Source organism: Hevea brasiliensis, chromosome 12 (genome assembly GCF_030052815.1).
Source record: "Hevea brasiliensis isolate MT/VB/25A 57/8 chromosome 12, ASM3005281v1, whole genome shotgun sequence".
NCBI lineage: Eukaryota > Viridiplantae > Streptophyta > Magnoliopsida > Malpighiales > Euphorbiaceae > Hevea > Hevea brasiliensis.
The window spans coordinates 8,510,287-8,524,529 of NC_079504.1; the positions used below are offsets into that span (position 1 = coordinate 8,510,287).

The window sequence follows — 14,243 nt, forward strand, 5'->3', positions numbered from 1 at the left end:
CCGGCTTCATCCGACGTCCGATCGAGGTGATTCAGGTGGCGTTGGAAATCTTGTTCCGAGAGCTTTCTTTTGATACCCATTTTGCAACAAATGGAGGTTGGATGAGTGAGATATGGAGGAGAGAAGTTTCGGGTTTTTCAAGCTTTTTTGTCAAATCTAGGACGATCCAACCGTTGGATCGACGATCCGAGACCACCTATGGACTGAGGAAGAGGAGAGGAACATGATGGTATGATCAGATCCGACAAATGTCATAGGCGGTCGGCTACCGTGCATGGTGGTTCCGGCGGTGGCTCCGGTGAGCTTTGAAAATGATTCAACTTCCAGAGGTTTCCTCATAAATTTTTGAAATTTTTGAGACACAGATAAACTTCGGGTAAGATTATTTTCATTATTTCTCTGTCTGTGGAGCATAAATACAGTGTTTCTTAAACAGGAAAAAAATGGAGAAAAATTCTAAGAAAAATATATGATGAAAGTAAAATTATTTAGATATATTCTATGGTGTTTGTTGAATTTTTGAGTGAATATAGAATATTTTTGAAAAAAAAATATAGATGGATTTTAGTTAGATTTTAGCATATGGACATATAAGATTATTTGAAATTATGATATTTAAATTTTATATGATTGGTTGAAACTTGAGGATGTAGGTTTAAATATGTAAATATTGAATTGGGATGAATTAAGAATATGTTAGCTGCTGGAAACTTATGAAATTGAGTAATATTTTAAGTAAAATATTCATGGGTGATTAGAAAATTATAATTCCTTTTGCAATAGCCTTATAATATTATTAATGACCGCGGGGCAAAATTTTAGAATTTTTAAAGCACATTTGGGTAGTTTTTGCAAAAGGGCTAGTTATAGGGACTAAAACGTAATTTTTCAAGTTTATGACTATTGTCTGATTTAGAGGGCCCAGGAGGGGCCATGTGATGTTGATGAGATGTGATTGTGGAAATTGAGAATTTAGAAGTGTTATTTGAATCTTTTTACAGGTTGGGTAGGTCCCAGGTATAGGGGAAACTCTGCCGGATTTCTGGCATAAATTAGGCTGTCTATTGCCTCTTTAGAGTTTTATTCTAACTTAGTACTAATAAATTTATAATTTAATTATTAGGTGATCGAGGTCAGCTATTTTCCTGCATCCAGCAGCCACAATAGTCATCGGTGTACTGTGAGTAAAATATTAATTTTAATTGTAATTTCAATATTATTATATATTCAAGTATGCCCATGCATCACTTATATATATGTATTTATGCAGTTAAACTCTAAGAACGTTTTATGTTGCATTCACAACTGTTAAAGTGCCATGGATGTTGTTGTGGTAATTTAGAGCAGTGTGCGTGAGTTGGCGTGCGTGTGGTGTGGTGTTAGCTATGGATAGGACGGGTAGACATGGCTTGAGATCTTCGCTTGGACCCGGTCCTTCGGGGTAGACACGGCTTGAGTTCTTCGCTGGGACCCCAATTTGGTTTATTAAGTGGAAGTCCGAGCTTGAGTTCTTCGCTGGCACAGTTTGGATTAAGAGAGCTGTATAGGGGATCAGCTCCCATATATGTATTGTTTGACATTATCGGGTGTGTGAGTGCTCCAAATTACCTTTTTGCTGTTATGATGTGAAAACATTGACGATGTTGCATTTCACTCTACAGGGTGCATTAGCTTTAGATAGCTATAGAGATTATAGTTAAAATTGATATTTTACTCTCTGAGTCGAACGCTCACTCCTGTTCACATATTTTTTCAGGCTACAGGAGGAGTTCTTTTACAGAGCAACCTGCTTTCTTCCTTGCAGGTTTAACGTCGGTTATTTAATTGTCTTATTATTTTTCAAAATTTGAAATCTAGAACTCTGCATGTGTTAGTAATAGTGTGAACCTTAGTAGAAATCATGTTAATTTAAAATTTTGAGATTAATAAATGAAGATTTGTGTGGTATTTAAACAATTTGTAAGTGGTGGTAACAGGGTTGAGCGAGGCTCCCCTTACTTCAGTTTTTGATAGTTATCGGGTTGGGTTGACCCGAATAAAAATATTTTATTTTATTTAATTTTATTTACATATTGGGCCTAAGTTTTTGGGCCTTGGTTTTGGATTTGAGAACAGTAAGGGTTACTACGGGCCTCGGGGGCTTTATGCCGGCCCAGGTCCTAGTGCCGGTCCGGCCCATAGGTTGGGTCATGACAAAGTTGGTATCAGAGCTTAGGCTCTAGATTCATGGGAAAGAATATACTTGGGAGTGTAAAAGGAGTCTTGTTAGGATGTTACATGCAGAGTATGGGATTCTGTTTTGTCTTTTCTGTAATTCTTGGTTTCTAGATTCTGCGTTATACCTCGGGAAATATAAAAGTGTCTCAGTTAGTGTCTTGATTTTCGTAGAGTACATAGAAATGTGAAATAGAGTTAGCAGACATGTTGAGGTCTGTCATGAGGATACGTAATCCAAGAAATGCTATGTTTCTGTTTGTATGGGTTTAAATGGTGTACCCATTTCGTGCAAGGCACGAGTATATAAAGGTGAGCCTTGAAAGTACAGTTGCCCTAGATAAGGATGAGGATACCACTGCTGGCAGTCATCAGTGGATGACCCAGTCAGAATAGGTTTGTGATAATATAAGATTCAAGAGAAATAAGAAATTGGGAGACCTAGTCGGTCAGGACGTATCGTAGTAACTATATAATGTTCTCGATGTCTGCTCTGTAAGCTGCAAATTACAGTATCGACATGAGATTATTGTGTAGAGCTACGTGCATCCCGTGGTGCTCCATAATGAGGGTGTTTGCGGATGGCTTCTGTTTTGGTACAGTTATGCCAGAACAGAGTTTTATATCTGCAGAGGAGTTGGGAACTCCTGGTTAGGGGTCTAGAGTTAGAATATTGAAAGGTCACAGTTGGGTGATAACTAGAGTCAGTGACTCAGTTACCCTAGCATGAGCTAGAGTTACATCAAGAGTTGCCATCAGACCAAAGGTTTCAGATTAGTTGCAAAGTAAAGGTGAAACTTATAGAGTGAGAATAGTATACCTTGTGTGTATCAGTAAGGTGTAAAGTACAACCCTACTACCTAGAGAAAGTCGAAACTATGAATTGATGATTTATAGAGCTATGATATGATAAAAGAGTCATTAACTTGACATGGTTTTGGCAAGGTGGTAAATGTAGTACCTTTGTTGCAGCAAGTTAGGGTATAGTCCTATCTTTTCAGAAGGGATCGAAGGTTATTACTGATAATGATGGCTTATGGAATAGTGTCCCATATGGGACTGTAGAGTGTGGTAGAGAGTAGTTGGCTCAGGTATCCTGGAGAGGATACAAGTTCCATTATAGGAATCATATATAATCAGATCATGATGGATGTAAATCCTTTGAATTGGATGACAGGTTTTGGTGCCCGAAATCTTAAGTTTTGGCGAATTGAGTAAACATAGAAAAATAATAATAATAATAATAATAATAAAATAAAATAATAATAATAATTATAATAATAATAACAAATAAATAAAATTGCTGTAGAATCAGTTTTCGAGGTAGTAAGGGTATTATGTAAGCTAAAGGATAAGAATAGAGATCATACAATAAAAGTATGACTATAATTTCATGAGTTCCTTTCTAACTTCATATTGTTCAAAACAATAGTATAATCTAATTATAACAGTATTAAGAGTAATAAATTAGCGAAGATAAATCACAAAAGGCCAATGGATAGAGAAAGTACAGAATGAAAGTTTGGACAATTGATTGCAGATGCAATATAATCTAAATGCCAGTGGAAGTACTAGCTAGAGTGGTCAAAGGACCAAATCTGAGTAGCACAGATATGTGATAACGTGGCAGAGACTCTGAAAGATATAGTTAGCAAGTACAGCTGTCATGTTAGGAAGAATAAGGGAACCAGGGATAGAATAGTCAAGTTCTATTTTGGGTAAGACAAAAGAAATAAATGAAAGGACAGCCTGAAGGGCGCATAATAAAAGGAACAAAGTTAAGATATAGGGTAGGCTAAGTGTTATTCTTGGCAAGGTAAATGACAAGGACGAAAAACCCAAAATGGGACCACATTAGTGAGAATAGTGATAGAGATATGGAATCTAGTAATGTGATACTCATAGCATGATGTAGTTGAAGTAGTGCCAGGGGCTAAAATATAGAGCTTGGAGTTACATGATCGGATCATACTTTATCTATTCCCTATTCCTAAAGTGAAGTGGATAGCAATGGGGCAAGATTCTTTTAACTTGTTAACAGTATCAAGAATATTAGGCGAGGAATACAATAATAATGAGCAAAAGCTAGAAGTGTGCGATGGTATTGCGGACTATCTAATTAGGCAGAGAAAAAGAAGTTAGTAAGTAGTAAGTTAAATAAAAGTCAATCTAAGGGATCAAATAGGTATGATGAGTGGAATGAATTATAGATAATAACACATAGGTTTTAGGTTAAACTTTTGAGATAGTGAGAAGGTAGTTAGAGGTTCGTTATGGATGTCAGGCAAACATTGTTAGTGTGATCAACAAAATCACTTTGCAGTGAAGTAATAATGACAGAACAACAGTAGAGGTAGAACGAAAAGTGACAAGTATGGGTGGTAATAAATCACTAGAAAGTTCAAGGATCAAATTAATGACCATAGATAAGGGTGGAATTAGTGTTGGAAGAATCTATTAGTAAGAGAAATCTTTCAGGATTCAACAAAAGTTAAGGGCACAATATAAACGATGATAGATATGAATCATAGGTCGAGTATAAGTAAAGTTAATAAAATTATAAAGTATTATGTCAGGAAGGACAATGGTACGATAAAGGGTTCATGCAGATGATACCTTATAGGTAGAGCACAATTGTGCTAGGAGATGATGAAATTTGAAGAGAAAGACCAAGAAACATAGGTTAAACGTTATTATATGGACAATCAGCGTAGTTTAATATAAGAGGATATTTTTCTTTCTTTTCAAGTTTAGCTTGTGCTATTGGTTCTAGAGGGTTATATAAGGAATAGAGACTGAGTCAAGGAGACCTAGTTATTTGAGAGTTTGGTAGGCACCAATTCATACACAATTTCCTGATATGAGAATGACAGTAAGTGCATACTTAGTGTTAAGTATGAAAGGACGATCAGAGTAATGACAGGAGTTAAATTGAGTTAGCTACTAAGGCTTGCAACCGTTTTAAACTATGAGCTGGAGGAAATACTAATTGTGGATGAGTTTCAATAGATGAAATTGTTGCTGATGGGTAATTTGAGGTTGAAGTTTGGAAAGTTATGGCAGTATATGTGATTATATTAAAGAGAATAAACACGTGAAGTATCTTGTTTAGAATTAAGGCATGGCACACATTTCCCACAGCCGTATTAGTTCAGATGGAACTTATAGTTTCTGGAGCTCCTATCCATCCGGGATGAGCAATTTCTTACTAAGGCTGGTAGGGAATGATAATGTTCTGATAGGTAAGTTGGGAAAAGGAGATACAAAAAGAAATTTCTATGGGTAATTATAAGTGTTACATAAGGTGAAGAATGTGCTGGTAGGAGTAAATCGTAATGTTAGAATTCTCGAAGTAGCAGAATTAGTAATCAAGATAAGACTAAGAAATAAAAAGAAAGTTAAAGTTGATGATATGATGGACATCCTTGAAGGAAAAAGGTATAAGGGTAAAATAGGACTAAAATTAAGGAATAAGTACAGCAGGTTGAAAAGATATCAACAATACCAGAAATAGAAAAAAAAAAGAAAGTGGATAAGATCCAAAGGACAATAATAAAGCTCGCTAGAGCTAGTTAAAATGATGAGGATAAGAAGGAATAGGTATGCTAGGAACACATTAAGAGATGTTTGAAATCAGTTATTATGAGATGATATAGTAAAGGAGTAGTGGAGCCTCGATCTAAGTGCCAATGTGTTAGAAGTAGGCCACATATTAAGAAGCTTTAGGAAGAAGTCTAGATATTCTCATTCCAGAGGAGGAGTGAGAATTGATAAAGTCGCATGGATTGAGTTGTCAGGGAATATAAACACTTTTGTTATATAAGAGAAGAGACCCAGTTCACTTTCTAATATTGATAAATGGTACACTTAGCCCTTAGAGGGAACTCTACCTAACTAGTTACATAAGATGGACAAAGGTTGGTCTAAAGACCTTAGTAATGACACAAAAGAGATTGAAAAATTTGAAGTATCATGGGAGTGAAAAGATTTATAGGTATTGACCACTGAGGTCATAAGAAGAGTGAAGATCTCGAACAAGATGCCTAGATTAGGTGCTCCAGGAAAGCTACTCATAGGATGCCTTAGGATAAGGAACATAAGTCATGTTTTTGGGGAAACAGAGATTATTAAAACAAAAGAATGAGGACTGAAGTCACCAAGGGACACGTTAGGACGTAATAAAAGTGAGATAAGTGCTAAAGTCGATTAAAGTTATCAGATATCAAGTCGAGAGTAGTGGAGGTATAGTGAATACTTGAGATGTCAGAAAAATGGTCAATGAATAGCCAAGAGATAAGAGCATCTCTAGAAAGAGATGATGACAAATAGGACACTATAGTAGAATCAGAGAGCAGTAGAATGTCATATATAACATACGAGGAGTTTGAAGAATAAATATTTTACCAATCTCTGCATAGCCGGAGGAGTAATGATTGTACTTGTTCTAATAATCTTCTTTTCCTTATCTCTTGTTTGTTCGAAAATTCGAGGACGAATTTTTCTTAAGGGGGGAAGAATGTAACAACCCAAAAAAAATAAAAATTTAAAATAATAATACTAATAAATAAATTAATTAATTAATTAAAAAAAAAATCAGAAAACCAGCAGCCCCTCCCCCTCTTTAAACTCTCCCTCCCGTCACTCTCCCTTCCCCTCCCTTTTTCTTCCGGCTGGCGAGCCTCCAGCCACCATGGCCGGCCGGCGAGGCGTCCCCCCCACCCTGGGCTACGCCGACGAGCCACCAGCCGGCCGGTAGCACCGCCAGACGCAGCCGTAAGAGAAGGAGAAGAGAGAGAAAATGCGCGCACAGTGGGCAGCGGCTTTCCGAGCCGATTCTGGCTTCATCCGACGTCCGATAGAGGCGATTCAGGTGGCGTTGGAAAGCTTGTTCCGAGAGCTTTCTTTTGATACCCATTTTGCAGCAAATGGAGGTCGGATGAGTGAGATATGGAGGAGAGAAATTTCGGGTTTTTCAAGCTTTTTCATCAGATCTAGGACGATCCAACCGTTGGATCGACGATCCGAGACCACCTATGGACTGAGGAGGATGAGAGGAACATGATGGTATGATCAGATCCGGCAAATGTCGCCGGCGGTCGGCCACCGTGCGCGGTGGCTCCGGCGGTGGCTCTGGTGAGCTTTGAAGATGATTCAACTTCCAGAGGCTTCCTCATAAATTTTTGAAATTTTTGAGACACAGATAAACTTCGGGTAAGATTATTTTCATTATTTCTTTGTCTGTTGAGCATAAATACAGTGTTTCTTAAACAGGAAAAAATTTGGAGAAAAATTCTAAGAAAAATATATGATGAAAGTAAAATTATTTGGAGATATTCTATGGTGTTTGTTGAATTTTTGAGTGATTGTAGAATATTTTTGAAAAAAAAATATAGATGGATCGATTTTAGTTAGATTTTTAGCATATGGGCATATAAGATTATTTGAAATTATGATATTTAAATTTTATATGATTGGTTGAAGCTTGAGGATGGAGGTTTAAATATGTGAGTATTGAATTGGGATGAATTAAGAATATGTTAGCTGCTGGAAACTTATGAAATTGAGTAATATTTTGAGTAAAATATTCATGGGTGATTAGAAAATTATAATTCATTTTGCAATAGCCTTATAATATTATTAAGGACCGCGGGGCAAAATTTTAGAATTTTTAGAGCACATTTAGGTAGTTTTTGCAAAAGGGCTAGTTATAGGGACTAAAACGTAATTTTTCAAGTTTTTGACTATTATCTGATTTGGAGGGCCCAGGAGGAGCCATGTGATGTTGATGAGATGTGATTGTGGAAATTAAGAATTTAGAAGTGTTATTTGAATCTTTTTGCATATTGGGTAGGTCCCAGGTATAAGGGAAACTCTGCCGGATTTCCGGCATAAATTAGGTTTTCTATTGCCTTTTTAGAGTTTTATTCTAACTTAGTACTAATAAATTTATAATAATTTAATTATTAGGTAATCGATGTCAGCTATTTTCCTGCATCCAGCAGCCACAATAGTTATCGGTGTACTGTGAGTAAAATATTAATTTTAATTGTAATTTCGATATTATTATATGTTCAAGCATACCCATGCATCACTTATATGTATGTATTTATGTAGTTAAACTCTAGGCACATTTTATGTTGCATTCACAATTGTTAAAGTGCCATGGATGTTGTTGTGGTAATTTAGAGCAGTGTGCGTGAGTTGACGTGCGTGTGGTGTGGTGTTAGCTATGGATAGGACTGGTAGACACGGCTTGAGATCTTCGCTGGGACCCGATCTTTCGGGGTAGACACGGCTTGAGTTCTTCGCTGGGACCCCGATTTGGTTTATTAAGTGGAAGTCCGAGCTTGAGTTCTTCGCTGGCACAGTTTGGATTAAGAGAGCTGTATAGGGGATCAGCTCCCATATATATATTGTTTGACATTATCGGGTGTGTGAGTGCTCCAAATTACCTTTTTGCTGTTATGATGTGAAAACATTAACGATGTTGCATTTCACTCTACAGGGTGCATTAGCTTTAGATAGCTATAGAGATTATGGTTAAAATTGATATTTTACTCTCTGAGTCGAACGCTCACTCATGTTCATCTATTTTTCCAGATTACAGGAGGAGTTCTTTTACAGAGCAACCTGCTTTCTTCCTTGCAGGTTTAACGTCGGTTATTTAATTGTCTTATTATTTTTCAAAATTTGAAATCTAGAACTTCGCATGTGTTAGTAATAGTGTGAACCTTATTAGAAATCGTGTTAATTTAAAATTTTGAGATTAATAATTAAAGATTTGTGTGGTATTTAAACAATTTGTAAGTGGTGGTAACAGGGTTGAGCGAGGCTCCCTTTACTTCAGTTTTTGATGGTTATCGGGTTGGGTTGACCCGAATAAAAATATTTTATTTTATTTTATTTTATTTACATGTTGGGCCTCAGGAGCTTTATGTTGACCCAAGTCCTAGTGTCGGTCCGGCCCATAGGTTGGGTCGTGACAATGATGCATGAATTTTTTAGACAATTATTAATAAAAGCGATGTTTATATTTGATATTAAACGGAATAATAATAATAATAATAATAATAATAATTAATTATTAATTATACAATAAAAAAGACCAAGAGAATAATAAGAAAAAAGTATTGATACAAAATTTATCATCTGCAATAACTATTTAAATAAAAGTTTACATATATATTGTCAATAACAAGTTAAAATAATAATAATAATAACATTTTTTATAAACGTTGTTGTAATTAACTAATTACCATACATTTATTATGAATAGTACTAATTTTCCCATTAACTTTTGTCCTTATGAATCAAAATATTAGTAACCATCACGTGTGTCGTGTAAGTGTAATTGCATTTTGAGATAGAAGACACTTTCGAGGAGTTGTACAATGAAATAAAAGAATGCTTCTTTCCCTCTCGCATGCAGGGCTGTTTTTGTCAGAAAACCAGGAAGCTGGAAAGTGGTCACCAACTTTTCTTTCAATAGTGTGTTTGGGAGGCTAGAAACTTAGGTATGCAAAAGTAGTAAATTTGGACAAGACAATTAATTGACCTAATAAAAGCAATATCCCCTCTTTTTTCAAAAAAAAAAAAAACAAAAGCAAAAGCTGTAAATATTAGCAGAGAGCCAGACATTCTTTTTCAGTGAAAAAGCAAACCAAGTAATTTGCTTTTCTGTTATTAATCCGCGTAAGCCAAAAAAAAAAAAAAACAAATAAATCAATTACGTACAACGTCTCTCGCAGTCTCTATATATGTGTAGCGTATATAATTCCACTAATGATGTTAATCTAAGAATGATAAATCCTACTCCCACTACCTTCAACATTTTTAGACCAAAGTTGAACAAGAAGATGTTGAAGGATCATACAAAGCAGGAAGCAAGTACTTCCTACCATTATCTCCATTCGCATTGTAGCTAGCACCAGTAGTAGAATCCACCAATAAGTTTCCTGCATAACCCGGATAAGCCCCTTTACCATAAACCCCAGTGCAAGCTGATGCTGCCTCCAGTGGTGCCTCTTTTGGACCCTGGAAGTATCCATTTCCAAATGGGTTTGTGGCAGTCCCAGCCAAAAGGCTGGCCAAGTTGATTACCATGCCATCAAGACCCACATCGTTGTTGGGCGCAACCAAGGGTGGGCTCTGTGGTCCGTAGATTGGCTGGTGGAATGGCCAGGCGCAGTAACCAGGGCATTGAGTCTCCGAATTACCAACCCAAATATAGGCAAATTTGTAGTTCTTGCCCTTGATGTGACCAGTTTGGGATCCAGAAGCAGACCCATGAGTCCCACATCTACTGAGGCAAAACCCTTCAACGGCAACATCAGAAGCTGTGAGGACAACATTAATAGCATTCATTTGATCACCCTTTGAAGCCAACTGAACAATCTGTTTGTTTGCGAGTGATTTTCCTAGCGAGTATGTCTCATCTAGTATTTGCTTGCCCAAAGCAATGGAAAGGGTAGACTTTTTGGAAGTCGCGAGGTGGTAGTATTTCTCGGTGGTTTTCCACCAGGCAGCAACAGAGGGCTGGTCATTTTGGGAAGATGGAGTTGACAATGACGTTATAAAATCTGAGATAATGGCTTTCTGGGATGGCTTGAATTTGCCATACCAGATGAGGTTGATGGAGATTTTACCAGAAAGAAGAGGACCATTGTGGTAACTCAAGAGCTGAGACTGATCTTGCACTAGCTCATTGAGCATTCTAGCAGCAAAAGAGACATGGAAGACAGAGACTAAAAGGAACAGTTTCAGAACACAATGAAGAGCAAAAGAAGCCATTTTTTAAAAATGTAATGCTATAAAAAAGGAACAGAAGAAGAAACTGAGATAAGTTGTGTTTCTGCGTGGGATGGGGAAGGGTAGAAGAAGGCTATTTATACAGGTCGAAGAAGATGAGTTCTTTAAAGTGAAAAAAAAAAAAGAGCTGGAGGAACCTGCCTAGAAAGAGACAAAAAAAAGGGAGGGGATGGTTTCGCCATTTTCGAGTTACTACTTGCTCAGAAAGAAAGAGAGAAAAAAAGACGAGTCCTGAAGAACCGCGTTTTAATTCAAAAGAGAGAACACTGTCCCTACTCGCATATTACAGTGTTTATCTCCCACCCTCCGATCACATATGCCTCAAATTAGGAGCGTGATACCCAAACGAGTATATCTCCCAAATCCAAATCAGCTTTGATCATAATATTACAGCTTAGTCACAGTTTGCAGATACACACATTGACGAAAACACCCTCCCTTTCAAGCCAAACGTCAAGCTGTTGAAAGGGTAAGAAAGACAAAAGAAAGTGGATATAATATAGACGTTAAAGAGACAGGCTGGAAATAGGAGCTATGTGTTGCGTTCTCGAGTGTTTTGTGTGATTATGAATGGAATATTATTTATTTATTTTATTGGGAAGTGTGACTGGTCCAGCTGGCAGTCAGCACCCAAAGGCAAAAGAGCAAACAATGGGTATCCTAGGTGAGAGAGCACGTGAGACTACGCGCTTAGATAAAGATTATATTAATAAGAGAGAAAAAAATTTCATTTTGAGAAATTAAAAAAAGCATTTTATAAAATGTATGAGAAGTTAAAAAATATTTTTTTATTTAAAAATTTTGTGAATAAAATATATTAAATTTAATTTAAAAATAATATAATTTTAAAAATAATTTTTTCAATATCAGTGGTAACGGGCAAAACAGGCCCATAAATAAAGTGTATTTATTCGGTAGAAATGGGTACCAGCGGAATTGAGAGGTACCAGCTTTGGTAACGAGAAGAGAATACAGCTGTAAGAAGACAGCTAGTGTGGCGCTGCCAGGTCATCTTTTTTCTGCTTTAATAGAAGTGAACGTTGGCTTTATTTTTCATTTTATTGTTTTCTTTTAAATAGAAGGAAAGCAGATATTCAAATTTAAATCTATTAGCTGAAAGAACTCAGTTATTATACTTAATCAAATGGTCAAATTGATATTAATCAGAACAAGAATTAAAATTTAAAAGATTTTGCAATTTTAATTTCCTTAAACATATTGAAAGGGCTAATTTCAGTTGGATTTAGTGTATTGATCAGCCCCACCGGGCGGAGATGGGAAGCAGGAATCGTCGTAATGTCCCCTTCAAGCAATTCTCGTGAATAGTTGTAAAAAACCCCAATATTTTTTATAAAATAAAATGCTAAGAGACTTCAAACTAAAATGCCTTTAACGTCAACTTCATCCTCATATCAATGGCGTTGGCCAGGCATTTATTAATTTAATTATAAAGATGATAATATACTTATGAATGTTGAAAAGTTGGGCAAATCCTCCGCTAACAATGCTCTACATTCGCGGCCGATCAATAGACGCAATAGCTAGACCTCGAGCGTGTCTGATGCCTATTATATTCAATTATTCATCACTCCATAGCTGCCTTTGTTTGGCTTCTGACAGACATAACCTGCACAACAGAGCTGTTTAATATGATAGTTTTATAGGTGCACGAGTGGTTTCTATTCTACGATCCTTAATTCCCTAACTCATAATAGAATTGCCTTGCATTAGATGGCCTTTGTTGGCGAATAAACGTGCATCAAACGTGACATGTTTCTGGGTTCCCTTGACTAAAAGTTTTCCGAAGCAATGCCAACATTACAGCATTTATTTTCAATGCCCAAATTCCAAACATACACTATGGATTGGTTGTTTCTAATCTGATAGTCTGCCACATTGTTTTTTTTTTTTTTCCCTTGTAATTTTATGGATGTTTTGGGCATCTTTGACTATAAATTTAATCTCTAGCTCTGGACTATCAGAAGAATATTAATTACAGTTCATTCGCATGGCAAAATGCAATAATCTTATTTTGAAATTGATTGATAAATTTCCCCCATTTGATCAAAATAATTGATATAAATGCCAGTCCCATTCATTAACACGGTAATTAAGAAATTAATTTATTTTGTTAAGCAGATTTATAAAATAAAATTGGGTTGAGGGATTTGCTAATACCAAAAGATTAATTAACGTAGCGTGCATACTGAGCTCCAGTGACAGTTCTCTCGTGATGAAGCAACCCCAAAAGCTGGTGAGCAACTCAAATTACCAAGCATTGCATGTGACCCCACTAAGTATGGTACATATTCTCTTTTTCTGGGAGAAGGACCAAAAACAAAAGTTTTAGAATCCCATCATGTTCAAGTTCACTGCATTTTTGTGTTAGATCGAAAGTGCATCGCACTTTATCTCTACATAAACTACTACTTAAATAATTAATTAATAATTATGTGCATAGATTCTTTAATTATGGCACGTTTAATTAAATTTATTAACCCTATAATATGTCAATTAATATTGCTTAAATACCTCGGTGGTGGCAAGGGTTTAGCTAAGAATCTGCAATTAACAACACTATAAAAAGCTTGAGAATTGAGCCTGGTTCAAATGAAGAGTCATTACATTATCCAGTGATGCGACCATCAGTAGCCAAGCCTCGTAATCTCCGTACAAAATACAAAAGCTATGAAGGAAAGGAAGAGAATACTGCGCCATAACATCAAATATGCAACTTCCTCTTATCGTTTTACGTTCCCGTGATCTATGTTAAATGAAGTCTGAAGAATTTGCTCGTGAAAGCAACACAACGACCTCCGCTTGCTCTTTATGCATGATCCATGCTCTCCTCAATACAATGTTATTAAACCTGGTTCAGCCTGTTGGGTTGTTCAAATAAGCGATAACATTAAATCAAATTAAATTTTTATTTAAATCATATAAGGAATTGGCTCATAAAAATCAAGTGATTCTATTAATTTTTCATTATTCAATTAAATTTTTATAAAATTTAATAAAATTTATTTTGATATAAAAATTAACACACCAATAATATATATATATATATATATATATATATATATATATATATATATATATAAAGTTTAATAAACATTGAAAATGTAATTTTAAAATTACTCTCTATAAAATACCTTTTTTATCAGCTCCCAAAAAAGTGACCCTCTCTTCCTCTCCAAATAATTTCAATTTTTTTTTTCTCT

At 35.9% G+C, this 14,243-nt stretch overlaps 1 protein-coding gene across 1 annotated transcript; it reads right to left on the bottom strand.

Annotated features, from left to right (window-relative positions):
- Positions 1–9,940: 9,940 nt before the first annotated feature.
- On the bottom strand, positions 9,941–11,108 carry LOC110636706 (protein PHOSPHATE-INDUCED 1). The gene has a single exon (XM_021786525.2). It carries the CDS (start codon positions 11,002–11,004, stop codon positions 10,048–10,050), a length of 957 nt encoding a protein of 318 aa, XP_021642217.2. The 5' UTR covers positions 11,005–11,108; the 3' UTR covers positions 9,941–10,047.
- Between the last annotated feature and the right edge of the window lie 3,135 nt (positions 11,109–14,243).